The sequence below is a fragment of the Apteryx mantelli genome, chromosome 6 (assembly GCF_036417845.1).
Source record: "Apteryx mantelli isolate bAptMan1 chromosome 6, bAptMan1.hap1, whole genome shotgun sequence".
NCBI classification, from domain to species: Eukaryota; Metazoa; Chordata; class Aves; order Apterygiformes; family Apterygidae; genus Apteryx; species Apteryx mantelli.
The window spans coordinates 12146959-12173125 of NC_089983.1; the positions used below are offsets into that span (position 1 = coordinate 12146959).

Sequence of the window (26167 nt, forward strand, 5' to 3'; positions counted from 1 at the left end):
GCCTAGTGCATGATCTTAGCAGAAGCCCTAGATCTAAACAACAGGTTTCAGAATATCTGAAAATCAGTTACAGGTTTTTGTCTTTTCCATCTGCTTCTACAGAAGAAATAAGCTTAGCTTAACAAGAGTTTACTATGAAAAGGGCACTCTTTTTTGGTTTCTGCCACTTCAGATCTCCTGGTTTAAAGTTGCAATCAAGTATAACCCCTTCTATTGCTAAGTTTTTCCCTAGTCTTTACATCCTTGCTCTCTCCCTACCCACACCCTTCTCTCCATCCATTCTACTGCTGACTAATGAGTTCAACCCATTGTAAAGATGACTGAGGTACAAGTATGCAGTTACTGAAGGAATAAAAAGTATAAAAACCACAAGTATGATAAAGAAGGCACATGAAAAAACCCACTAGTGTGAACAAGCACTTACCAAGAGAGGACAACTAAGAGATACACAAGTGAGAATGGCCTACCTGGCTATTTAAAGTCTGTGAAGCAATTAGTAAATAATTATGGAGAAGACAGACATTCAGGTGACGAGAATTCTAAAAATTAGCTTTCACAGTTTGACCAATCCATACATACTCACATTTTAAAGCACCCTTGGATAGCTAGGAGCTTTTCTTTTTACATCTTTCTCCATTCTTTGACTTTCAGGTCCTTAGCTGGGTCTTTGTGGAGGTAACTACACTGAAGTCACCTAGAATTATACTTGACCTGGGCGGGGGTGTGTGTGTGTGTGAAGCTGTAGCCTGCCTCTCTCTTTCAGAGCACTGAGCTCTCTCATTAGTGCTCATATTCACATGTGAGAAAGAGCTCATTATAGAGTTATTCAACACTGAGTGCCTGTCAGCTGTAGGGTCCTGACAGGGAAAGAGTGGACTTGACTCCCATCCAGTAATGCAGCCATCCACAAGACCACCACTTCACAGTGAAGTGCATGGCTCTGGGGATCCTCTGTAAACTCAGGTTATGAAATTACTCACCCCATACTCTACCAGAGCAGACTGTCATAGTGCTGAGCACTAGTACCTTACTTTCCCTTCAGAGCACCTATATAAAATGAGAACTGCCTGTGTGAGCACTAGTGAGTGCCCAGCTCTAATAAGCTACTGGACACCACTACAGCTCCAACAGAGTGGAAAATGACTGCTTTATGTTCTGTGAGCATCCCAGTTACTTGGGTGGTAGTATTTAACAAGGGAGGAGTCTCCCATGGGATTCTTATTCCATCAAAGCTTGCTGTAGCACTTCTCCTGTACAGGGGAGCAGATGCTGTTATTTTCAAAAGCGAGTGACACAAGGAAATAAAGCAGGATCCCAAAGAAAGATTGGGTTTTCTACATGGCATTGCTTGGGCCTGACTTCTTCAAAGAGAGCAAGTTACAAGGAAAGCTTAAAAAACAAACAAACAGTTGCTTAATCTAGAGAAGGCTGTAAGGAGATATGATAACGACTTTTAAATCACAAAGTGTGCTGCAGGGAACCTCCTTTTCCCATATTGCTGTGGAAGGGACAAATGGTAATGGTTTGAATTTGTTCCAAAGGAGGTGTAGGCTAGATGTTAGGAAAGAGCTCCTAGCAGTATCTTAAGCAGTGAGATAACTTCTCTAAGGAGGATGTAGGATCTCCATTCCTGGAGGCTGTTAACAGAGAGGTGTCTGGGCAGAGTGGAGACACAATGGGACTCTGCGCTTCTGTCTTTTTCTTGATGGAAAAAATTATGTAGCAGCCTCGAGGGGGGAGAGTACTGTAGCTAGTAGCAAGTACCAGAACACATGTATCATGCAACTAAAAATAATCTTACAGACTCCTTTCTGTCAGTGTCTCTCCATCCATGCTAGGAACTATGTTTAGATACTTCAGTAGAAAATACCTGTTTCACTCCTGCATTGCTGATTCACATGATACAGCACTCAGCACAGATCAGGCCTTAAATTTCTCCAGGGAAACTTCAATCATCTTCTAAAGATAAGAAGAAAATTCAAAGCTATGTTGCAGGGACCAATCTCATCCTGTCTCTGGGATCTTGGTTATACATATCCATCCCTAGCAATTTTTTATTCTGCAGACAATATAATGACATTGCACAGCCAGTTCCTTGCCAGAGGATGTCTAAACCTCACGCGAACCTTTGCAGTGGTATGGAAATCCTCCGCAAAGGAACTGGCTGTGCAATTAATGACAAGTCCTGCTTCATCAAGCAAAGCTTGTGTGAGACTTGCCCAGGTGAGGAAAAGAGCCTGCGGCAGAAGGAGCAGAGCTGTAGCCGCAGGCTGCAGGGCCACGACTCGCCCTGGAAACGGGGAAAAGGCGTTCCTTTACGCCTCCCTCCCTCCCTCGCTCTGCTTTGAAGCCTGAAACAGCATTAGTTTCTAGCCCCGCTTTCCAAGGGAGCAGCAGATACAGAGGGAAGACCAGGCCCCTTGCCATCCAGTGGAGTCCTTTGCAAGGCGATGCTTAAAGGACTGTATTATAGACCCAGCACAAGAAAAGCATTTTGCTGGAGTATCCTGTCTCTGGAGGTTTGGAGTGCTGCAGAGATACTTAAAAAAAGAGCCACACCAGTAAGTTGAGGAAAGTCTTTTCACATCTCTCTTTTAAAGATCTTATTTTAGGTGTGCTGAGTCCTACGCAAGCTCCGCATGCCAGAACACAGGCTACTTCAAACACAGTTGATGAGCTAGGGGATTTTACATATTTATACATGCCTCAGGCTATGCAGAGAGGCCTCTTTGGGAATGTGAAACATATATGTGCTTGACAGCCTTGATCACTTGTAAAACAGTGTGTCTTTTCATGCAGTTCAGGCTCCCAGAAGTACTGGGCATGTCGATCCTTTTAAGGGTAAAAGGCCTTCTTGTGCAACGTAAATTCACTGGAGGGGGGGGGAGCCTCCTTTAGTTCTGGAAAAGTTGGAATTACGGCCTCAACTCCGAGTGTCTCGGGTTTCTGCAAAGAGAGGTCAGGCACCAAGAAAAGGCAGAGGGCCGCCATGGGGCTGACGCGAACCGGCCGCGCCTCCGGTGGGGGCGCGGGCGCAACGGCCGCAACGGGCGGGGTAACGGCCGCAACGGCGCCGCCTGCGGGGAGGCGCTGCCCGCGGCCAAGATGGCGCCGGCGGGCGGCCCGCCCCCACCCCCGCCCTCACCCCCGCGCCCGGCCCCGGCGGCGGCCCGGGGCGTGCGCCGGAATGCGGGCGGGGCGGGCGATGTGGCGAGGCCCGGCCCCCTCCGCCGCCGCGGGCTGCCGCCCCCCGCCGCGGCCCGGGTAGGCTGCGGGGAGAGGCGGCAGGCGGCGGCGGCGGCGCGGCCGCGAGGGCGGGGGGCGGCCGGGGGCGGGAGGCAGGTGGGTGCGGGGCGGCCGCGCTCTGTGGCGGGGGCGGGCGGCGAGGCGGAAGGCCGCGGCCTGTCCCGGGCGGCCGCAGGGCGGCGCGGGGCGCGCCGGGGAGCCGGGCCGCGCCGGGGAGCCGGGCTCGGCCGCGCGGAGGGGCCGCGTCAGAGATAAAAGCGGCGGGACCCGTCTCCGCGCAGCTCGCCTGTGCGCCTTAGATGGGGGGATGTGTGTGGGGGTGTGTGTGTGTGTGTGGGGGGGGGGGGGTTGGTTTTTTTTCTTCCTCCTTCCCCGACCCAAGGCCTGAAGGGTGTGTTTTCCCTTTCAGAGATTGCCGCTGATGAAGAAGGGACATGCTTGACAGTTGTCTTCGGTTGCTTGTGTTGCTTTCCCGAAAAGGAGAGGCCGAGACCCCGCTGTTTTCACCCTTGACTCCTGGGGTTATGGTACAGCTGCAGTAAGAAAGCAAAAACTGCCGAAGGAGCTGCTGGGGCCTGAGCATGGTGGGATCCTGAACAGCAGCAGCTGGCGTCAGTGAGCGGAGGAGGGAAGGGATGGCATCCCGGGAGAGGCTCTATGAGCTCTGGATGCTTTACTGCAATAAGGTAAGTACGTTTTTAGGCTGTTTGTGTGCCTTTTTCCTCTTTATTTTGCGAGTCAGGTGTTTCAAATGCTTCTGTAGCATCTTTTAACACAATTTTTTGCTTAGAAGTTAGGTGGACTTGTGTGGCTTTGCTGAGGGTGTAACTGCCCTTCTTAGATTATTTACGACCTTGTCTCTTCGTTTGCTGTTCAGGTTGGGCTTTTTTGTGTATGAATTACACAGTGCTGTCACAGCTCAGATTGAACGCTCGCTTCAGCAATACCTTTTAATTATCTGAACACATCCTATTTTTCTCTTCCTAGGGCCTATGCATTAAGATGGACTGTATTCATTTAATTCACTGCTACCTGATATGTAGTTTTATCCTCATGTTTTTTTATGCAGCTCTAGTTTCACTTAAACCATGTTAGCCAAAGCCTTCCCAAAGAGCAGATTTATTAAGTTACTCCCTAGCCTTTCTTCCTTTGCTTGTTATCACAGTAACATCAAAGTACTCCATTAATAGTAATGAATTTCACCTGACAAGACTGTTAAAACACTATTTTGTCTCTGTTTGTATTTTACACCATAAAGCAATTCATATGTTTAAAGTACAGATTCTAGTTGCTGCTAGGAGTGCTGAGTATATATGTACAAACTGGTTTCCTGGCTATCTACACAGATATCTGTAAACTGAAGAACATCCAAAAAAATAACAGTAAAGGTTGGGAAAACCATGGGCCTGCTGTCATATAAGAACTCTGTGGCAGTGGTAAGGGTAGCTTGCGGTGGCCCTGTTCTCTGGTTTGGTTTTGCTTTTTATCATTGCAGTCCCCTGCTTCATACATATCACAGTTCCTTTAACTTTGCAAGCTGGTAAGGCATTAAAGATAGTACAAACATTCTCTTGCTATTCTTTATGCTCCTGGTTCATGTCTAGAGTAGGCCCATCTCAAGAGCATAGAATATGAGATTTTAAGTATAGGACTGTCTTAATGCAAGCACCCAGAGTGGTGGATAAAAGTTACATGAGGCAGTCTTAATTGTGGCTTTTCTTAATTTTGTGCAAGTTTGCAGCTCTAATGCTTTCTATATATTTAAAAATAAAACTAGTGCAAACAGAATGCTATGGTATAACTTCTTACTGATACCCACGTGGGCAGTCTGTTGGGTTGAAACCTATTTGCATAGATCTTTGCCATTTAAACTAATGTAGTAATGCCAATGGCAGTAGGAAATAGGCTAGCACTAGAGGAGATGGATGTTTTGCCAGTGAGTTCATCGATGTAAGAAGAACAAAGACACTTGGAACAGACTCAAAGATTTCAGGCTTTCCTCAGGCTTGGGAGATGCGGAGATCAGCCAAGCTCTAAATTTCTGTGCCCAGCCAGACTTCGTCCTTTTCCTCCCTGGTTTTGTGAGGTTCTTTATAAGTTTTTCTGTCTGGCTTATGCTTTTCCCCCTTTCACTGAACCTTCACAATCCTTCTCTGTATAGTAGCAGGAAGGTTGCATAAATAAAGGAGAGCTAGTTCTAACATATGCTTTAGATCACCTGGAGAGAGGATGATTAGCTGTTTTGTAGGAATGGTGCATATGCAGTCTGGTCAGATCTCAGGTGGTGGAGGATGGACTATTCAGACCCCTTAATTAAAAAAAACAACACCCCCCCCAGCCCTCTTGGTTTACTAAGCCTTCATGAACTCTCACTGATTTTTTTTTTTTTTTTTCCCCCCTGCCCCCACCATGTAATTTGGATGCATACAGATGGATTCGTATGTGAAAAGGACTTCTTTTTAAGTAGAAAAATGTTTTTATTAATAAAAAGGCCTCTCTCTGAATTTTGAGGGCCATTAGAGTGATTCAAAAAATATTTTCACTTTTTCAAAAAATCCTGGACATAAAACATCTTATCCTCTTAACTTGACCACTTCTAAAAAGAAAATTAAAATGACTTCTCTTTCTGCTTCAGGCAGGCATCCGGCATACAGTATTTCATCTCAGATAAAGTTTGGTGGAGTTAAGAGCAACTGAAATTAGGTTTTAGTATGTGAAATGTTGTAAATTAAAATAGATTATTCTTTCATATGTTGAAAACATTTTTGTGCTGTGCTTTGCTTTCCTCAGATCATCTAGCCAATGGGGAAAACGTAGCAATACATAATCACCAGCAGCATGATATTGCTTATATAGTAGTTTATGGAGAAGTCCTTTAAGACTACCCAGTGAAGAGTGCTATCATAGCCTCTCTGTTGCACTGTCATGATTTTATTGTGGGTGACCTCCTTCTGGGAAAGAAAGATGTGCAAGGTCTCCAGCCTACAAAAACTGCTGCAGAGCTGCGGATGAGCTAGGTGGAGTTTGTTTCTCTACGAATCCCAAATACACAACCCTTGCTTTTGCAGCCCTGTTAGCTAAAGAAACAGTGAAACCCAAATTCTTTTTTTGTGTGTGTGATACCTCAGGTTGCTACTAATAATGAGCCTTGTTTGGCTTGCCTTTTGTGTGTGTGGCTACTTACTTTTTTTTTTTTTTTTTTTAACAGGTCCTTAATGGTAGTGTGTCAAATAGAGCAGTGTGTGCCATCTCAGCAAGGCTTCTCACAGTTTTAAAAGGATGGATGATACTGTGTTACTACCTTATCATCTATCCTGGGTCACGACTTGTCTCTTGTGATCACTTGACATCCCTGTGCAGTGTCAAGTGTCAGTTGCAACAGTTACTCAAGTGCAAAGTAACATTAGGAAAGCATTTCTGTACTTTCATTGTCTCTTGTGCAGTTGAGCAATTAGAGATTTAGGCAGACAGCAGGCTGTAGCCAGGATCTCTGCAGAAACAGTGTGTGGATGACTCTGTCTATGAGGGGTCTTTTTCAGTTGTCTTTACATCTGGCAGCTTCTAATCTAGGGTTGAGGGGTTTGGGGCGTTTTGCTTTTTCTGCTTCTGTTCTGCTAAAAGCTATCTCATAGGCTAGTAGCGACAACGCCACAGATTAGTCGGCTACTTAAGATGCCCAGTGAATGTAATGGCCACATGGATTTATGATACTTTGGTGCTGTGTGGAAGCAGTTTAAAAATTCGTTAAATTTAGTGAAGTTCAGATTTGAGTCACTGGAGGATATATCACAGCATTGCATTGTTAATCATCTGAGCTGTTCCTTACTTGAGTGGTTCTTTGTTATTTGGGTTTTCTTGTTTTTTTTTGTTTTTAATGGTGATGTCAAACTTTCTGTAAAGAAAGCATTGTTCAGGATGCAACTTGCTGGCATGATCATCTTTGACTTTCAGTTTAAAATGGGAATTTTTTTTTTATGTTCAATTCTCTTCTAATATACAGTGCTGTTATTCACTTGAATATTGATATGGATGTAAGCTGCTGTCCTTTCATCTAGATGCAGGGATACATGCTTGCTAAGATAAGTGAAATTATATGTAGTACAGATAACAAGTCCTTTCTATAGCAGTCACCAGGAAAAATTTTCTCCAGAGGTCATGCAGACAATGGTAGTATTAAGCATGTGGATCATCACTTCAAAGCTGTGAATAACCTAAAAAGGAATAGAAAATCTTGAATAAGTGAATACACAGAAGATCTCTGAAAATGCCTTAGTAATGTAAGTTTACAGAAGAAGAGCTCTCTTAGATGAACCGAGGTAGTTTGGGAAGAGGATATGCTTTCATTTAAGTGGTTTTTTGTGACCTCTTCATGTTCTTATGACTGAGGTAATTGTTCCCATTAGATCTGCTCTACCAGTTTTGCCTTGTATCATTAGATCAATGTGACTATAGCAATATTGTTATTGTAATCTTAGTTGATTAACCATTCTTAGATGTTAATTATGTGTCAGTATGCAAAATTAATTCATGCTATATAATCTTTTGAAGAGATTGTTACTGCAGGTTCAAATTGATTAGATTCACACTATATTTTACCTGTAAGATTTTAGTTTTGTGTACTTCACCTTCTATGATTGTTCTGATAAGTATTTCAAACTCTTTGACTTAAGATGTGTCAGGTTCTTTGGTATTTTTAGTTTTGCTCAGAAGGTGACTGGATGCCACTTTATACAGAAAGACTTTTTTCTCAAAAAAAAAAAAAAGTCCCAAATGGATTTCAGGAAGGACTGGCATAAATGGCAGTCACTTAAATGCCACGTGCACCTCTGAAATTTTTCCATTTTTCATTTTATTTTTTTATAGAACTGTTCTTTCCTAATATCTCTTGTATTTAATGTTTATACAGATGTGTGGTGATTCTGACAATTCTTAGAGAACTGTCATCTGCTTGAACTCTAATTCTTTGTGCTCCTGTCATTAACTTAAAGAAGAAAAACAGGAAAAAGGATTTTTCTAAAGAAAAAGAATTGTTGCTTCTCTAGAAGGTGCAGCTTTTCAGTGATTTGATTAAGCTATTAAGTGACATAAATAAAGGCTGGTAAGTGCTGAAAGGAAGAGCTGCAGCTCAAATGATAACAATGTAATAATAATAGTTAGATCCCCTTACCTGCTACAATATCCTTTGTTTGAAATAATGTATTTAAGAAAAAGTTTGAGATGTTGTCTCAGAAAAGCCCCCCCACAATATATGGCACAAATTTGTACCCCCTACTTTATAGTATATCTCTAAAATCTGAATGCATAGAAATGCCACCAAGAAAACCTGAGTGCCTTGCCAAGGCAAAGCAAAGTGTAAATATCAAATTCTCAGCTCTTAGGAGCATTTCACATGCTGTGTGAGCAGCACTGTGAAAATCATGTGGAAAATATTTTTCCTCTTAAAGAAAAAAAGGCAAAGAAGTAAAAGCCAAAAGGTTAACTTTCAGAAGAGCATGCTGCAAATTGTTTCTAAAACAGGGATGTTAGTCCAAAAGAAACCTTTAAAAAGAGCTGGTATTTTCAAGTAGCATCTGTAAAAGCAGACTGGAGCAGAGACTGAGTGCTACTCATAACCGAGGGGCCAGGACAACTTGATTTGTAAACCCAAATTGCAATTTAAAATTGTATGTAGAGCACACTTCGCTGCTTTGCCAAGTCTTATGCCAAGGCTTTTAAATGTGGTAAAAGCCCTCTAAAGGGCTTTTGAAAATGAATGGGCCACCTTAAAAATTAATCTGCTTTGTTAGGCAGCTAGTAAAAAGCATGCCAGATCGCATATCATCAGAACTAACTGTTCAGTGGATGGGTGTGCTGTACTCACTGAATCCTGTCAAGAAGCCTTTCCCAAATTTATTTAAGGGTTTTAATTCTACCAGGCAGATTTTCACCAAGTAGCTGGTTCTGGGCTTTTTTTATTTTTATTTATTTATTTTGCATTCTTCAGTAGAATCATTTTTTCCTTTAAGTACCTCCTTAGCTTGTAGGTCATATAATAGCTTGAAGGCAGAGCTGTCAGTATGTTCCTCAGCCAGCTTTTAGCCTGCGCTTCCTGTTTCAAAGAGATGTTCAATCTTAGTGTTATTAGTATAGCAGGGATTCTGTGTATTGGCAATTGCAAAGCTAATTATAAAGTTCTGGTCTTTGCTAACACAGAGATAACTGAGACAGGTCCCTTGCTGTGTTATAAAAGAGCAGACTTGTGGGTAAGCTGTCGTCTTAAAAAAATGCTCTTTGTTGCACTGTATTTGTTTGATTTTCACAAAATCTGCCTGTATTGAGATAAATGTGTTGCAGTTTTCTCTCTGGCATAGTGAGGGATATCTATATACTATGTCTTTTCTTTTTAAATTAATATCGTAGTGTGGAAAGAGACTTAGTACTGTAAGTTTTATATGAGAAAAATTCCTAGTCCTAGATCAAAAGCTAACAGAAAAATATGGAATATGACTTCAGTAGGGAGTGATGCATTATTCTAAAAATGTCCTAAAGTGGCTAAAGTCCTTTTACTTTGAGTTATTTCTACCTCATCTGGGAAGAATCCCAAGTGAGGTTCTGGATCCTATAGGCTCCCTTATAAGAGTCAGAAGACGACTTCAATGAGAAAATAAGTGGTCTTTGGAGGAACCATAATTTCTACATTAGGCAGGTAAAGACCGCTATGAAGAGTGAAGTGCTACAAACTGACAGTGTGCTAGCTGAGCTAGCTTTTATTTTTACACAACAGTCTCTAAGGTCAGAAGACCAATGCATTGCAAATACTTAGAAGTTGAAGCTTCAATATATGAAATGGAGCATTTAATTGACATGAGTTAGTTTTGTTTATATTTCTAGGAGTAAACAGTTCATCTAAATTGTGTGCTCTGTGCTGTAAATGGGCAGAGTCTGTGAAAGAGAAGAACTTCCACCCATTCAGTTTTTCTGTGCCTTAATCCTAACCTACTATACAGAAAGATAAATTTGACCTTGAATTGTAAGAATAATCTCATGGCCTTTGGATCCTTTCAAGGAGCTGTTCCTTGAGGGAGATTCTGTTAGCATGGCTTTTGAGGCCAAAAGTAACACAGAAGGAGGATTATCTTGATATTCAAAAAATAGTCTTGGAGCAAGAACAATCATATCAGTTTTCTCAGTACATAGTCTTACAGTCTTGCTAAGCTGACCTACTAACTGACTCTCCCTGAAAAAGGTGGTCCCACCATATTGTCAGGCTGCCCTTCACTACTGTTTCATGAGGTAATACCTCATGAAACAATGTTTTATAGCTTCATCAAATCTGTAACCTGCATCAAAAGATTGGGGGATTTCATATGATGCTTAGCAAGTGAGAGCAAATGACACCTTTCAGAAGAGAATTATGAAATTGTAAAAGAGAGTTCATCAGTTTACATTAAATAATGTGAAATCTTGCTTTTATGAGGTTTTTAACATGTATCCCTGTATAAAATTGGAGAGTATTTGTAAACAACAAAAGTTTGATCAGAGTGGCTTCTAGACAAGTTTATTGTAGGGCTGTGTAAAACAGTATAAACTGCATTAAACAGTATAAATGGCATTCGTTCACCTAAATGATGTTATAGTTGTTTCTCAAACAAATGGGTTTTGCAAAATTATGTTTAGTTGTGGAGAAAAGTATGCAACTCAACAAGAATATAATCTTAGACATTAAACTATAAATACTGTGAAATACTGACCTTTGCATCCTAAACATGATTTCATCCTGACTTCAACTTGTACTTGTCTTCCTTATTGTGCAGCTGCTGATTTGTCAGTGATTCATGTCACACCACTGCATAGAATTATTGCCTTTATTGTATCAGATAAAGTATTCTGCTCGCAGCTAGATGAATGCTTGAGCGAACTAAGTGCTCAGTTAAAGTGGTTTTCATACATCACTATCATGTGAATTCATGCCTCTGCTGGAATTAGTGAATGAAGACTTATTATGTAAAGTGCCTTTTTGAAGAGTATTTTAAATAAATTAAAATCTTCTGTTCTGAGAGAGTGTTACTTGTAAAAGTCACAAATCACTTGGAGCAATGTGTAGGTGAAACTATCCTTGTTATGTCTTTATTTATGAGATACTGAACTAAGAGTGGATATAGACAAACAAGAACAGTTGGCCTTCAATTCTGGTTTTACTGTCTGCTATTTAAAGAGATTTCTCATAGTCTGAGAACTAATATAGTTACGATATCCACACATATAGAACTTTTCATATAAATAATTGTCTCGTATGTATGAGACAACAGTGGCAGAGTCTCTTCACTCCACTTACTTTTATTATGGTAGCCCTTGTGATGGATGAGGGCAAGCTTGTGCTGGGTGGTGGCCAGCCATGGAACCAAGACCCTACAACAGAGAATGCAGAACTTCTGGTTGGGCAGAGATGGCAGGTAGATGCAAACAGAACATACTTGCAAGTAAACAATAACATTTTGCAAGCTACAGAGAAATTATTTTTGTTTCTTGTTACTTTATAATATATTTAGCAATACATACATGTAGTCATTACTTTTAGATGAAGAAGGTCCTGAGGTTTGTCCATACTGTTACTATAATGTTCAGAGTTGTCCTGCTGTGCAGCATGAAGTTCCTATATGTTCATGGTTTTGTGGATTACTGCTTTACAGATTTAATGAAAAATGTCCAGTTCTAAACATACCAACAAAAGTGGAATATATTGAAGATCAAGTTTTGAATGAAATGAATCTCATGATGAGAGATCTCATGATAGAATGTCTCTTAACTGGAATGATTTATCACAAATCTAGAAACACGTGCTTCTGGTTGTCTACGTTGACATACTGTAAGAGCAATGTAACAGACAGTTGGCTACTGTGTGATACCTGAATTATGACACTTTTAACTTGATCCGCTGGTTCAGATCCAGGTATAGCACATGTCCAGATAAAAGAACATTGCAGAATCAACTCAAATGTCCAATACATTTGTGTTCTAATACAGAAATGGAATTGAGAAGAAGGCTTACCAGCTGCCCATTGACTGGCATTGTAGCTTAATGCCTGAATCCAAATGTTGTCAATAGATGCTGTTAAAATATTTAGACTTCAGAAAGGTTAAACAGCTGCCATGGATGAGAAGAGCTGCTTTAATTATTGAGCTTTTCTTGAGGAAAAAAATACATATGAGAAGAAAAATGTCAAAACATGCACATCCATCAACAGTAAAGATAAACATCTTATTTTTATTTTATTTTTTTTTTTAGAAGTCGTTTGTTCAGATAACTTTTCCAGTTTATCTTCTGGTAAAATGCAGTGGTAGAGGAGGATGGGAAATGCAGTAGGAAGTACCAAGAAAGGAAGACTAAACCCGATTATTCTCATAAAACACTGAAGTTTCTCATCTCACTGTGAGATGAGGCTCCTGCATACCTCTGCAATCTAAACATTAACCACTAGATTTATGGGCTTGTAACATGTTTGTGCGTGCTGATGCTTTTCCTAGCAGTTAAAACAGTTATGATAATTTGAGTAAGTCTGTTTATAATTGAGGATTACATCTAAATGTAGTAAAGAATAGTAGTAAGTCACATTGAATAATCTGATGACCATTGAGTAATGTTGCTAACTATGGCTGTGTAAGAGTAGGAAAAGAGTGCTCTTTTTATCATCGAATAGCGTTCACCAGAATCTGCCTAAGACCATGTAGCAGCATGCCATAAAACATTTAAAAAGTAATAAGGAAGCCAAGGCAAAAGTTGAAAAGGAAGCACTCACACTGGTAATCAGACTTGAACAATAATGCCACAAACATCTATAAAAACAAAATGAAAATAAAACAATTTGGGTTTGACTCCTTCAAAAAGATGACAAGACTATTCTTCTAATATTAGTAATCATCATAGGGAAGCATCATACCTTCACGTGAAAAATGTCAGAAAGCCATATGGAAGGTGGAAGAGAATTTAAGAACTGAAGATATATCTTTAGAAAGCTACTGAGATTTCTTTTTCTAGAAGTATCAAGCAAAAAGAGCAAATGATTGGCTTAAGTGGAAGAGTGATTAGAAATGTAAATGGACAACAACACCCATGGGCCATCAGCCCAGTTTTCCGTAATCCTCAGAGGTTTTGTAGAAAGTGGGTTGCAGTAGAGATGGGATGTTTGTAAGTGGTGCTACCAACTCTGTGTACGAATAAGTTTGCCTAATGCGTTCAGTTGTGTAAAAAATTTGGTTTTGAGTTACCTGTGCTTTTGCTGAAATCTTGACTAATTGGAATGAACAGATTTCTTGATAAATGACTAAAGTTTTGTAGGAAATTTAAGCTAAAATGGTTTAGCCATTAGTTCTGAGGAGGAAGGAGGAAAAAGGTTTTGTTACAGGAAACAGTTTTGTTTGGAACACTAGTTCAAAACAGTTCTAGTTTTGAACACTAGAAATCTCTAGTGTTCACATGCTTTCAAGGGCAAACTTGGAATCTGAGTGAAAACGTGTTGTGATGGAAAGGAAGCACCTTTGGTATTCTTTGTGTAAAACTACTTAAAATACAACTCGTTAGAGGTCTCAAAAATGTCAATAAATACACTGGCTCAGGTATGACTGCATACTGCTTCTCCATAGGACTGGGCTTCATTCACTGTGCTGCATGGACAAAGCTCTTGGGAATAAAGCAGGCTGTAGTGAACAAGGCTGTTACTTGCAGGCATCTTATGTTACTCACTTGTGATAATAATTTAAAAACTGTATCAGCAAAAGTGTGACAGATGCAAAATAATGGTTGAACGAGTAACACAAATTCTGGTATGTCTTAGTTTGAGTCCTAGATTTTTGCAGGGTGCTTTTGAAAAGCTTTCCTCCACCTTAAATATAATACAGGAATTGTATAGTTCAACTATAGTGCGGTGTTAATCTGAGAGCTGATGAGGTCAAGAATGCAAAGCAAACAGTTAAATCCATGGCTAAAAAATAGAAATTTGCCTTAGGTAAATTTTAGTGTATAATAACCATGTGACACTTTGAAACAAATACAGAACCTGTACACAGATTCTCTTCAGCGTTTTTCTTTATCTACAGAAAAATTTTACCAAGTCTGACTATTGATGTGGTGAAATAACAGGCTGATTTTTATCTGTTGTTGTACCATCCTGGTTCCCTTCAGCCACTCTGAGTTTTTATTGTCTCTTGCTTTACAGCAAAAGTTACAAACTTTATATTTTGGCTGTTGCTAAAACCAATCTGCTGTTGCTAAAGCTCAGCCTTTTTCTCATTTCAATCAATGATGTAACTTTGAATTTCAAATCAAACAAGCATTAAAACCTAAACCTTCCTTGTGCTATAGTCTGAATTTTCATTGAATTAAGGCTTGTCTTGATACTGTACAATACTTGAGATCATGTTATTTTAGTTGCCTTTGAATTATTTAGAATGCTTCTTGTTCTGTAATGTTTAAAATACAACTTCTAGCTTTTACTACTGTTGGCTTCTTGTGTTAACTTTGGGCAAAGTGAAAGTTAATAGAATCTAATATGTCACGGTATGGCAAATTTCTGGTAAGGGTGCAGTGGACTCTGGAAAACTGGAATACTTCATGTCAGCTTGTATGTGAAACTTGTCTAGTGGCACTTTCTATCAAATGTGAAGACCCTACTGAAATGTGAGTTCTGATTAACTAGATTGTCTTGGGGATGGTGTCAGTCAGATGCGATGTTTGTTTGGTTCAGGTACCAGACTAATTTTTTTGTCACTTAAAGAGCAAGAGAAAAAATAAAGCTTTACTTCCATTTTAGAAAGAAAATGGTTTCATTTTGGTTTTCTTGGAGCTCTGAAGTGGAAGGGAAATTGAATAACAGCGCTCATAACTGATTGTCTTTTTTTAATCTAAGGCATTAGTGGAAGAGTATTTTTTCATGTATAGAAAAGAGAAGAAATATATCAACACTGTTTCAGTGTTTGTGAGCTAAATTTTATAGTGAGTGTGTGATTGATAGTGATTCCCATGCAAAATGGAAGTTTCTGCCTGTTGCAAAACAGTTGTTTGTGACTTGTTTCACTGCAATTCCTGTTTAAAAAACAAAAAGCCTTCCTTAATTCCAGAAGTTGAACAGAATGCCTGTGTGAATTTTGAAAAAGGAGGTCTATAATTACTTGCCAGGAACCTTTTTTTAAATACCTAATTCAAAAATTAATATTATGATTAAGATGATGAGTTGCACTCAAAGGTGGTTCTTCTGGTAGTTAGAATTGATTGATTGAATTCAGCAAGGCAATTTAGCCAGTTTAGAATGGCTTATTGTAAAGTCTTTTATTAATTCTAACTGTAGTGTTGCTGCTATAACAAAGCTTTTCAAGTTTTTATTTTACAGTTTGGAAAGGTTCACAAAAAGCATAAGCACTTTGACTTGTAGCAACATAAAGGCTGCTAGGAGATCTTGTAGTGAAGTTGTTCTGTTTCATGTCTTTCAAAACATGAAAAGGAAAAAGCCTCCTTAAAACAAACCTTCTAATCCCCTAACAAATAGTGTATTTCAAATAGTGTTTAAAAATGTCCTACGAGTCTGTGTTACGCAGACTGGTGCAGTCAGTTTTAGGACTATTAGACTAAGTGGTGATTGAAAGGCAGTGTTTCATATTTTATTTCTAAACGTTATTCTTCCTAGGTCTAATTCAGTCTTGACACCAAGGGATTGTTCCTAGCCTAAATCAAATGCTTAGGGGTGGGGGGTTAGTTGCTCTAGTACCAGAACGAGTGCGATTTGGTGGAAGCGCTGGTAGGCTGGAATCTGCTTGGCGGGCTGACTGCCGGCTCCTGGCAGCGGTCGAGTGAGGCTGCCTGTTTTGTGACTGCACGTTAAATTTGACGAGGTCAGACAAGTGCCTGTCAGACAGGTCAGGCAGCCGCTCTCAGCTGCCCTGCAGAGAGGTTTTGCCTTTAAAGCGTGGAATGTAACACTGAAAATAGCCTCGGGTGGATCCAGCTTTTGTTTTTAGCAACTAATACTTCCTGAATGAGGCTATAAAAACTGTACTGAGCTTTGCCCTTCTAGTCCTGTTTAGTTGAAGCCTTAGGAAAACAATTCCTTTGAACTTGCAAATATTAGGAAACTTCTGCAGAAGTGGAAGCTACTGTTAAATCTAAAAGCAACAAATATATAAATATGTAAATAGTGTCAATTTGAAATCTTGGGTAAATGTGCCTGTGTTCCACAAGCACAAGTCTGAAGAATTAAATGGGGAGGCTTAAAAACCAGGTCTGTCTAAAGTGTTTTAATTTAACTTGGATTAAGCTATGAGAGTTCAATGCTACATGACTCATTTTTTTAAATATTATTACTGATTTAAGAAAAAAAAACTTTTTGTTGACCTTCTTCCCTAGGCAAACTAACTAGTAACTAAAGAAAAATGTCTCATCTAGAATCTTTTTTCATTCATTTCACCAGTCTTCATAAAGAGTATAGAAAGTTACTGTAATTTATAGACAGCTTAGTATATCAAAGATAAGAGCCTGTCTGAGTTAGTGTGTGTTTTAATTACAATTTCTTTTCATTTTGTATCTTTAGGGAATGTCGTATCTGTCAGCAGGGCATAGACTCATCCTTCTGTCTGCTACAGGCTTTGTTTTAGTGTTGGTGAGGTTTCAGGACTGAGAGCTTGTTTTACGGTTGCACTGAAGGCTTATGTATTTTACAATTGTTAATATGTTAGACTTTGTGGGAAACTTGCCTGGCAGTATTTAACCACAGTATCGCTTTACATAATGTAGCCCATCGTGAAGGTCAGCTGTTTTTATTTAGCAACTCTTTCTATTGTTGTACTAACCACATAGGTAAAGGAAAAAGACACTTTGGGGGGATTTTGTTTTTTAGGTACCTATCACTGGCCTGGCAGCCTTTCTCTTTACAGTGTAAGGAGCTGAGAGAATCTTATTTAAAAAAAAAAAAAAAAAAAAAAAAAAAGCCTAAAGGCTTTCTTGTAAAGAAAAACAGAAGTATTTAAGGGAGGGAAGGAATGAGGAAGTGTTTTCACTTTCAGGTGCTGAGCTACACTTGGTTTAATAGGCTTAAAATACTTTCTTTACTGCAGGTGAATGCCTCCTGCTATTAGCAATTTCACAGGCCTTCATTACAATCCACTGAGCTCAGAAGCCTTAGCTTAATCCCTACATATTTCATAATTATCAACTAAAGGGATTTGCGCTTTTTTCTTTTAACTTCACAGATATCCTTACAATGACACATCCTTCAGGTTGTCTTGCTAAAACTTGGGTTGTTTCAGCATATCTCTCTGAAGAGAAATGGTAACTTCCTGAACTTGGATTTTAGCTTTGGGGAATTTTGAGCCTTGGCGTAACTGTCTTCCAGAAGTTTCAAGAAATGCAGTTTATATAGATGGGTTGTTATTCAGATAAGATATCTAAATTTTCTTGCAAAAAGCTAGACAAGTTTCAGGTAGATAAATGAAATGCTTAGGATTGTGAATCTAGAAGAAAGCTGCAAGTTTCCAAACCCAGTATTTTGTTATATCTTTTTCTAGTGATTGAAAAGCTGTAACTGGTGGAAGATGTTTTGTTTCCACGTGCAGCCTTTTTTCTGCTTTTACTGATGTTATACAAATCAGATTTCCACCTGCCCTTCTTACTGATCTCACAGGGCATGTCTGTGGAGTGCGTGTGGGCTCAGAAAGAATACTAAACTAAAATGGGTTTATCACAGTTTGTCCTTGTGGTGTCTTCTCAAAACTGATACTGCAGTGTGAGTGTGCTTTAATAGCATGGTACTGCTAAAAACGCTTTGGTGCTGTTGTCCAGCATACAGCCTCCAGCTCTCTGTCTGCGGGGTGACTCAACAAAATGGTGATTATAGAAGAGGTGAATAAGAATATATTCCATGGGTTTCACTGCTTTTACTGGTAATACTGCTTATGAGTACTTAAGACACTTCATTATGGTCTAGCTAAATACATTTTACCGCTTCCTTAGCGGAAATGCAGAGGGAAGTACAATTTATAGAGAGTCGGTTGGAGCTGGGGTTGCAGTTCAGTGATCTGTTGCCCTCGGGGGCACCACGGATGCTGCATCCTCCTGCCACGTGGCAGCACGGGTATTTGTCCTGTTGCACTGTGCATTGCCTCGGGAAGCTGATTTCCCAAGGAAAACAGACAAACACTCGCATTTAGCTTACAACCTCTTCCATGAGAAAAGAGAGGGGATGTGGGGAAAGAACAGAAATCAATTCTAAATCCCACTGTATTTAAACTTCAGATTAAAGGGTGGCAGCTGACCTCAAAGTTCACTCCAAGAGAAAGAAGGTGCGGATAGGATAAGGGCAGTTTACAAAGCAGTTCATGCCCCTTAGTGTCTGCTTTTGTTATGAAATTAAAATATTAAATCAATGCAGAAAGATGCATTTTTTTTTTCTCCTAAGTCATCATCACACTTCCGTTTTGGGAAAATACTAAGATGCCTTCGAAGCAAGTAGGCTGGTCCTCAGAAAGGTATGTATTCAGCTGTGTTTTAGGAATGCACATTTTTGTGCCTGTTTTGCCACGGCTGACGTTTACCACAGTAAGTTGGCTTTCTAAAAACTGCTTTGGTAAAGTTTAAGTATCTTGCAGCTTTCAGCAGGTGACTAGTGCATGTTATGGGATCTAGGCTGATTATAGCTTTACTGCTAATACAGAAAAGGGGAAATGTGGGCCAGATTCAAAATTTGAAAGCTGTTTTTAACTTATTTTTCAACATCCTTGACACAGCTTCTGTGTCTGCATTTGTAGCAAAACTATGTTTAATATTGGGTCACTTTTTCCTGGCATGATGTACTTCTAGTTTATAGGTCTTCATTTTTGTTTGTTTATGAAAAGATGGCATACTTTTATGGATGGTTCATAATAGAGATTTATTTTAGTGTTTTTTATATAGATTCAGTTGCTAAGTGATCTTGTTTGCTTTTCTGCCTTTTTTTTTTTGGTGTTGAGTTAATGCTATTGCTTGGATGGAAATCTCTAGATTTGATTCAGAATGAATCAACTGTTACATAAACTGTTTTCTGCTGGCACATGTCAGTAGTGTTACCTGGTATTTTGATATCAAAGATGATTATTTTAATAACTTTGGATAATATATAATCAGTGAGCTGGCAGGGGGTTGAGGTGGAAGACGGTTGGATCAAAGAGTGTGCTAAAGGTAATAATCAAACGATACTGTAGTTCCTGTTTTTTCCCAGGATTGTGTTTGTGTGTTTAGAAAGCACGAACTACCTGCTGGGTTTCCCTCACTTAGAGGAGTTTTAGTGGCTAAGTGAATAGACTTGTATGTGCACTACAAGTAAGCAAAAACTTTTGGCCTTTTATAACATCTTTCATCTACGTAATACTTTTTCTTGCATATTTTGTCTGGCAATGGTCTCTTACTGCTAGTCTGCACTGTTAGCCTTGCAAAGGCATTAGAGGTTAAGGATAAAGAGGAGGTTTAGTTTAATCTTAAGCTTGAAGCAGATTTAGACTATAACTATCATTAAAAAGGAGCAAGCAGGCATTTAACCTAATTTTCTGTCTTTTCTACTCCCCCTCCCCCTCTCTCATCCATAAGCTTTTGCTAAAGCAATTTTAAGTCAGATAATGGTATTTGCATGGTTTCCTAATGGTACATGGTCAAGAAAGTCTTCTTACAGAAGGTTACTGTCAACAACTAGAGATGAGCCTCAGCTGTGTCAACAAACCATTTTTTATTTTAAACTACTAATAGAGTCATTTTAATAATTCACATTATATTTCAGGGAGAACTTGCGTATTTCAAGTAAAAGCAGTTCTTTCAACAGAAAAAAAAAAAAGAAAGTCAAATAGATTCAGTTTTTGTGCTTGCATGAGCATTATCATAGCTGTTAACTAAGCAAAGGCTTAGACATATGCCTACAGCTTCCTATTAGTAACTTCGCTGTGGCAGCTATTGCTTTGTCCTTTGCAGCCTGAGCTATGTTGTATTTGTTGAAATCACATCCTGTGAAATGGTTTGCATGTGGCTAAAATAACTTGCTATGAATTAGAAGAAAGTTAAAGCTTTTAATATCTAGATGCTTTTGAAATCTCATAATTCCGCAGACTGAACAGTAAGTCTGTAAATAGTTTTTAACACAAAGCCAACAGCATCTGAACAGGGTATCTTCTGCTACTTCTAGGCCTTTCTTTTGGCTGTTGGCAAGTCTCAGTTCTTGCCCATCCTTTGGTTTGGTTTTCAAGGTGTTTGATCTCTGAACCTGAGAAATGTGTCTTCTGGACCCACCTGGCGGAGATAATCAGTTGCCCTCTATAACTTGAGGTTGGAAGCCTTGAGTTTATTCTCTATCTCAATGGCTTCCTTCAGTCTGTATGTTGCAATTCTGTCTTCAGTACAATGAACACGTGTGTGTTTAAGATTACTGTTTGGTAGTTTAGTGCATATGAAATGCAAGGGCAAGGCTACATTACGCTTCTAGGATGTAATACTACTTTGACAAATTTTGGAAGAGAAGAAGAAAGGAGGTGATAACTTCAAAAACAAAAACTTTGAAAGGGGAATAAAAGCAGAGGCAGGGAGAGGAAGATTAGATTATGAAGCAGGGAGAAATTAGGAGTAAAATGGAAGAAGAATGGGAAATAAAAGCGTCAAGCTGTGGTTTTATTTGGTGCCTGTTGTCACCTTATCTGAAGGTATTTCATATATAATTAATAGTGATAATGAAGTTTATTTCATTAAGGTGTCTCTGACCCCTCTTGCTTGAGTTAGAGGTCTTGCTTTGGAGAGGTGGGTAAGGTCTTGAATGAGAAAGGGATTCCTATATTTTACACTTCCTGTACTTTTAATGAAAAGATGCTTGGAGAATGGTTTTGGAGTGCTTCAGATTATGGGTTTCCATGATTTCTTTTTTGTTTGGGTTTTCTTGTCTTGGAGGCTCTTTTTTTTTTTTTTTTTTTTTATTTAGCAATCTTGAACTGAGAAGACTATGCATGTCACCAATGTTTCTCAGAATAGTGTGAGTTATTCACAGATTGCTCCTTGGTCTTAACACTGCGAGGAAATAACCTCTTATTTGTGAGCATCTATAGCAACATAAAGCAAGGGAAGAAAAAAGGAAGGAGATATGGGAAAGGAGAAGGCTGAACAAGAGGTTCAAAACTTTTGCAGAATTTTATAAATTATGAAATAGATTTTAAATGACTTTAAAATTTATAAAACTTTATCTTTAAATTATTTTATAAACAATGTATAGAATGTGTGAGTGCGTGGATGTGCATTAATGGGTGTGACTGGGATTCTTTACATGGTCCTTGTGGAGGAAGATGTGAGCTTTGATCTAGCAGTTTGCTTTTGAAAATTAAGCAGCTTGACTTTAAAGGGAAGTGGCATCAAATAATGCATATGCTGACAGACTTTTCGTATGTTTCTATAAGTGTCTTCCTTCCCCCATCTGTAAGGCACTTGTTTTGAGCCTTCAGATGGGGAATAGCAAGAGTAACAGAGGAAAATATTAGGGGTTATGTTGTTCAGTTGCATTAGACATTGAAACATCAGCAGCTGCTGCCTTAGGTTGTGTTAATAATGACATTTCATCACCCATCAAAAGATAGTGAATGACGCCACCATGCTACTAATACACTGCAGTAAAACTGAGTTTTAAGTGCTTTCACTGAAATTGAATTTGTTTCCCTTGATCGTCGCAGGTGTGGTACTTGCACGCTGCTCTGTCTGTAGTGAGTCCGTTGCAAAGTGCACAGAGTGGAATCCTCTCTGTAAGGTCTGGGGGGAAATGGTAAAGACTAATACATTTGGAAATAAAAAGTTTGCACATGCTTTTGGGTTTGGGACTACTGAACTCAGAGATGACTTCCCTGTCTTGCTTGGGTTTGCAAGGGGGCGACTCTGAATGTGATACAGTTATAACAGTGTGGCAGGAGAGAAGCCTTGTTATTACAGCAGATCAGTAGAACCTAGCAGTGTTTTTTTCTAATGTTACCTTAACTCTAAGTTACACACATCTAATCAGCCAAACGCTTCTGGCAAACAATTCATCTGTTGCTTTTGTAAGACTTGGCTGTTTGGTGATCCTAGAGGTTCTGGTGTCTGTTCTCCCTGCTTTCACAGCACCCAGCCCTGACAAACTGCAGAGCATGAGCAAAATCTTTTTGCTCTCTTAGGAACAACTAGGAAGCCTAAATTTAAATTTCTTTGTTTTATAGATATCCAGTGCACAACTCATAGGCTGTGTGTAGCCTCTTGGAATACTTCATCTGGCCCTAGTCTGTTGCTAGCTGCCTTCTTTCTGGAATGTGTTATCTCTTTTGCTGTCATGAATCAAAGAATGAAGCAAAAAAGCAAATTATTTTGTGATTAGGATTGTCATTAGGGTTCTTATTTAATTTTATAAGTCATGAGGAATATTGTAACTTGCATACTATCAAGAATACAATATACTAGTAATTTAAGTTGCTACGTGTTAGAAAACTGAAACTCTAGAGAGTAACTAAAGCTTGTTTATAAATCACTTCTGGAATTGGTACCTGTAAGCTGAGACACATGAACTAATAAGTATCTACTCAATACCAAAATGTCACATTAGCAAAACATGGTTGAGAATTTCAAAGGGCATAACTTTTATATTTTAGTCCTAAAAATCAGTCTATTTACTCCTCTCGCCCTGGTTAAAGCACTTAAAAGAAAAGATTTCTTTTCAACTTAATACTATGGAGTTGTTGGCTGATGATCTTGGGTGCTGTATTTCATAATGTGTTGGTTTTTTTCTTTTACAGAAAGATCCAGATTACCTGAAGCTCTGGTTGGACAGTTTTGTTTCTAGTTATGAACAGTTTCTGGATGTGGACTTTGAGAAGCTGCCAACTAGGTATGTAGAATTACAGACCTGTTCATCTTTGTTTGATACCTGAAACAGACCTGGCTGAGATCCCAGCCTTGTTCACCCTCAATACTGCTTTTAAACAAAAGACAGATTTTATTGTTGAGTGGCACTCCCCGTTCTTTTGAAGGTCAATTTGGGCTGGGAATGACGAAACCAGGCAAATACTGGTATTTGCATTATATCAGGAGATGGCATCAGTATTCACCTGTTCTTGCTGATAGAAATATAATCATCCCTTGTGTGTTGTTGAAATAAGTATATGAAATAGCACTAGCGAGTATTAGCACTTGTATCTGTAACAGAAGTGAATAAATAGAGGAAAGATGTAGGCAGAGTTTTGTAATTCAGGGATTGCCTTAAGATTAAGGATAAGATGAATGCTGTGTAACTGATTTGGATGGTTTGACTGAATACCTCTTGTAAAGTTAAAATATGCACAAATGATAGATTTAAAAGCGAGTTCCTTCTTTGCATTTGCGAAGAGTTCAGTTCACTAACTTCAGCAGTGTTGCTAATCCCAAGTACTGAAATAATCATGAGATGGTTGTGAAAATCTATTTTCCAAGTCCCAGACTTAGTATTTTGAATTTGCTTTCCGTGTTTTAAGGATCATGTTTTCAAGATTAGCTTTGCAATTGTGAGAAATAGAAACTTAGGCACTGGATGTTTTTTCTGGCTTTTAGATGAAAGCTGAGATGCTTGCATGAACTAAAGCTTTTAAGAAAAAACAAATGCTACAGAATTTAGAAATCATGAGAATTGGCATCAGTATTATAGCTGCTATCACTGGTGAGTGAATACAAGGAATGGCTCTCCCTGCACCATGGCTCCAGTCCAAACCCTGTTGAAATCAATGGAAATTCTCTAATGGGCTTTGGATCAGATCCTGTTTGAGGTATAAGCGATAGCCTCCACTGTTACAAGGAAATGAAGAATGCTGAAACTGGATCTCAGTGGATTAAAAACTGATCTTTGCTATTTATATTAAAATTTTCTCTTAATGCCTATATTAATGCAAAATATATAGTGAAATTACTAATATGCAAAAGCTACAAGTTAATTCTGTGCTCTCTTCCTAAAGATCTGTTGTCTTTGCAGTGAGGCGCCATAATGCATCCTACTGTGGCTAGTTCAGGAAAAAAGTTATCCTTTAACATACAGTTTTAATATTGAAATGGGAACAGTGGAAGAGTGTCTTGGTGCTTTTGTTTAAGGTGTTTTTTGTTTTTGTTTTTGTTTTTTTTTTTTAACAGCAACATAGCAAATGATTTTTAAAAAATTAAAATGAAGGTTAGCTGGCTGGAACAATAGCAACATCTTCATTGTGCTAAATGATGGCTTTGAGTGTAAAAATCCTGTATTTTTCTGAGGTTAATGACAGGATTCATGGTTTTGTCTGGAAGAATAGATCCATGTGGATTTAGACTCATTTTTGTAACAGATGTAGAGAAAAAAATACCAAAACAACATAAAGATAAAGACATAATTCCTGTGCTTCAGTGGCTGGGTTTAAATATCATGCTGTTTGAGAGTAGATATTAATGTTAACAAAGAATTGCTGTTTCTGTCTTTATTTGCATTTGGGAAATAACGAGGCATGTGAAAAATGGTACCTTTCTGGGTTTTTGTGTTAGTTCTTATTGCAGGCATTTACAGCGTGGAGCTGAGCTTGCAAAGGAGAACAAGCAGATCTGTGTGGCACCACGAAAGCCTGGTTTCCTGCGGTCTTCTCTTGGGGTGTCTAGGAAGAAATGAGTTTACACAGTGACCTTTGTCTTACTGAAGTACTCTTGGATGGCTCTACGCTGCCACACAACCTCTATTCACAGTCCTAGAAGGAGTCTTATATTTTGTGCTGCTGCCTCGCTCAGTCAAATTTGCTTGAAATTAGTCAAGAGCTTCAGTTAGTAGAAGGGAGACTGACATGAGCCTGTATCTAAGCACACAGTGTGGTTACGTGTGCAGTATTTTCCTTATAACCCACACCCCGTTATGGCTTCATACCTAATCTTTAATAATTTTACTGGAGTTCATTTTTCTTCTTAAACTATTACTGTCACTTGATCTTGGAAGTGATACATGATGCTAGCTCAAATGAGGAACTGAAGGGACTAGTGCATAATTTTTTTCCTTACGCAGATCTTGGTATGCTTTACAGCTCTACTGAGCACCTGAAAGACCTCTTGCATTGAAGGGCAAAAGCCAGTAAATGGTGAGAAACTGTGCTGGGAGAAGAAAACTTGTACAGATGTCTGCACAAAACTAACGTTTCAGAAGACAGGAATTTGTCATCGTCTTCCAATTCTTCCATGGAATTTTGTCTCTTACATTCAAAGAAAACCCCATGCACTCAAACTTAATGAAACTCTTAGGGTTTTTTCCTGAAGGAAGGGCTCTTTATTGGTAATGTCATTTGTTAATCTAATTGATAAGGATATTGCTTCTATAACTTAAAACATAATTTTCTGAAATCTACTTTAGAAATTTGGCAGATGCTCCATAACACAGAATTTGGAAATTTCTAAATTTGGAGAATGAGTGTATCCAGTGGTATGATTTGAGTGTAGAAGTAGAGCAGGTCTTCATTTGTACCTCCATCTTTTTGCATCTTCTCTACATCCCCCCCCTTTTTTTTTTTAACTCTTATATTGTTTTAGGTAACTTTAAATGAAGTGGTTCACTAATGGTGTTTACAGTGATTTTACTGCAGAAGGTGAGGATATTGTACCATGTAATAGCTATGCTGACAGCTGTGTGCATTGAGCACAAAGGATTAATGCACTCCTCTGTTCTTTTTCTAAGCCATTTATTACATCTTTTCAGTATTTACAGTGGGAAGGATAAAACCTTTACCAGCTGGTGGGAGGTTTTTTTCTTCATTGAAGGAGAGAAATTATCGCTTAGTTTAATACTTCCGGAAACAACAAAGGACCCCAGAGCATCGTCCTGTTCCTTTCTGGTTTCAGTTTGCACACAGTCAAGCAAAGGGGCTTAAGCGAAGCTCATCCAAAGTACCATAGACACCATACTTTGGTTAT

The 26167-nt window shown here is 39.0% G+C and overlaps 1 protein-coding gene across 5 annotated transcripts in view; it reads left to right on the plus strand.

Annotated features, from left to right (window-relative positions):
• The first annotated feature begins 3233 nt into the window (after nt 1-3233).
• The window catches only part of NBEAL1 (neurobeachin like 1), a 95179-nt gene continuing 72245 nt past the window's right edge, over nt 3234-26167 (plus strand). For all 5 annotated transcript variants that reach the window (XM_067298751.1, XM_067298750.1, XM_067298753.1 and 2 more), the window contains exons 1-3: nt 3234-3264; nt 3656-3932; nt 23023-23114. In XM_067298751.1, the coding sequence (XP_067154852.1) occupies nt 3882-3932; nt 23023-23114 (143 nt within the window). In that variant the 5' untranslated portion in view covers nt 3234-3264; nt 3656-3881. The remainder of the gene's footprint in view (nt 3265-3655; nt 3933-23022; nt 23115-26167) is intronic.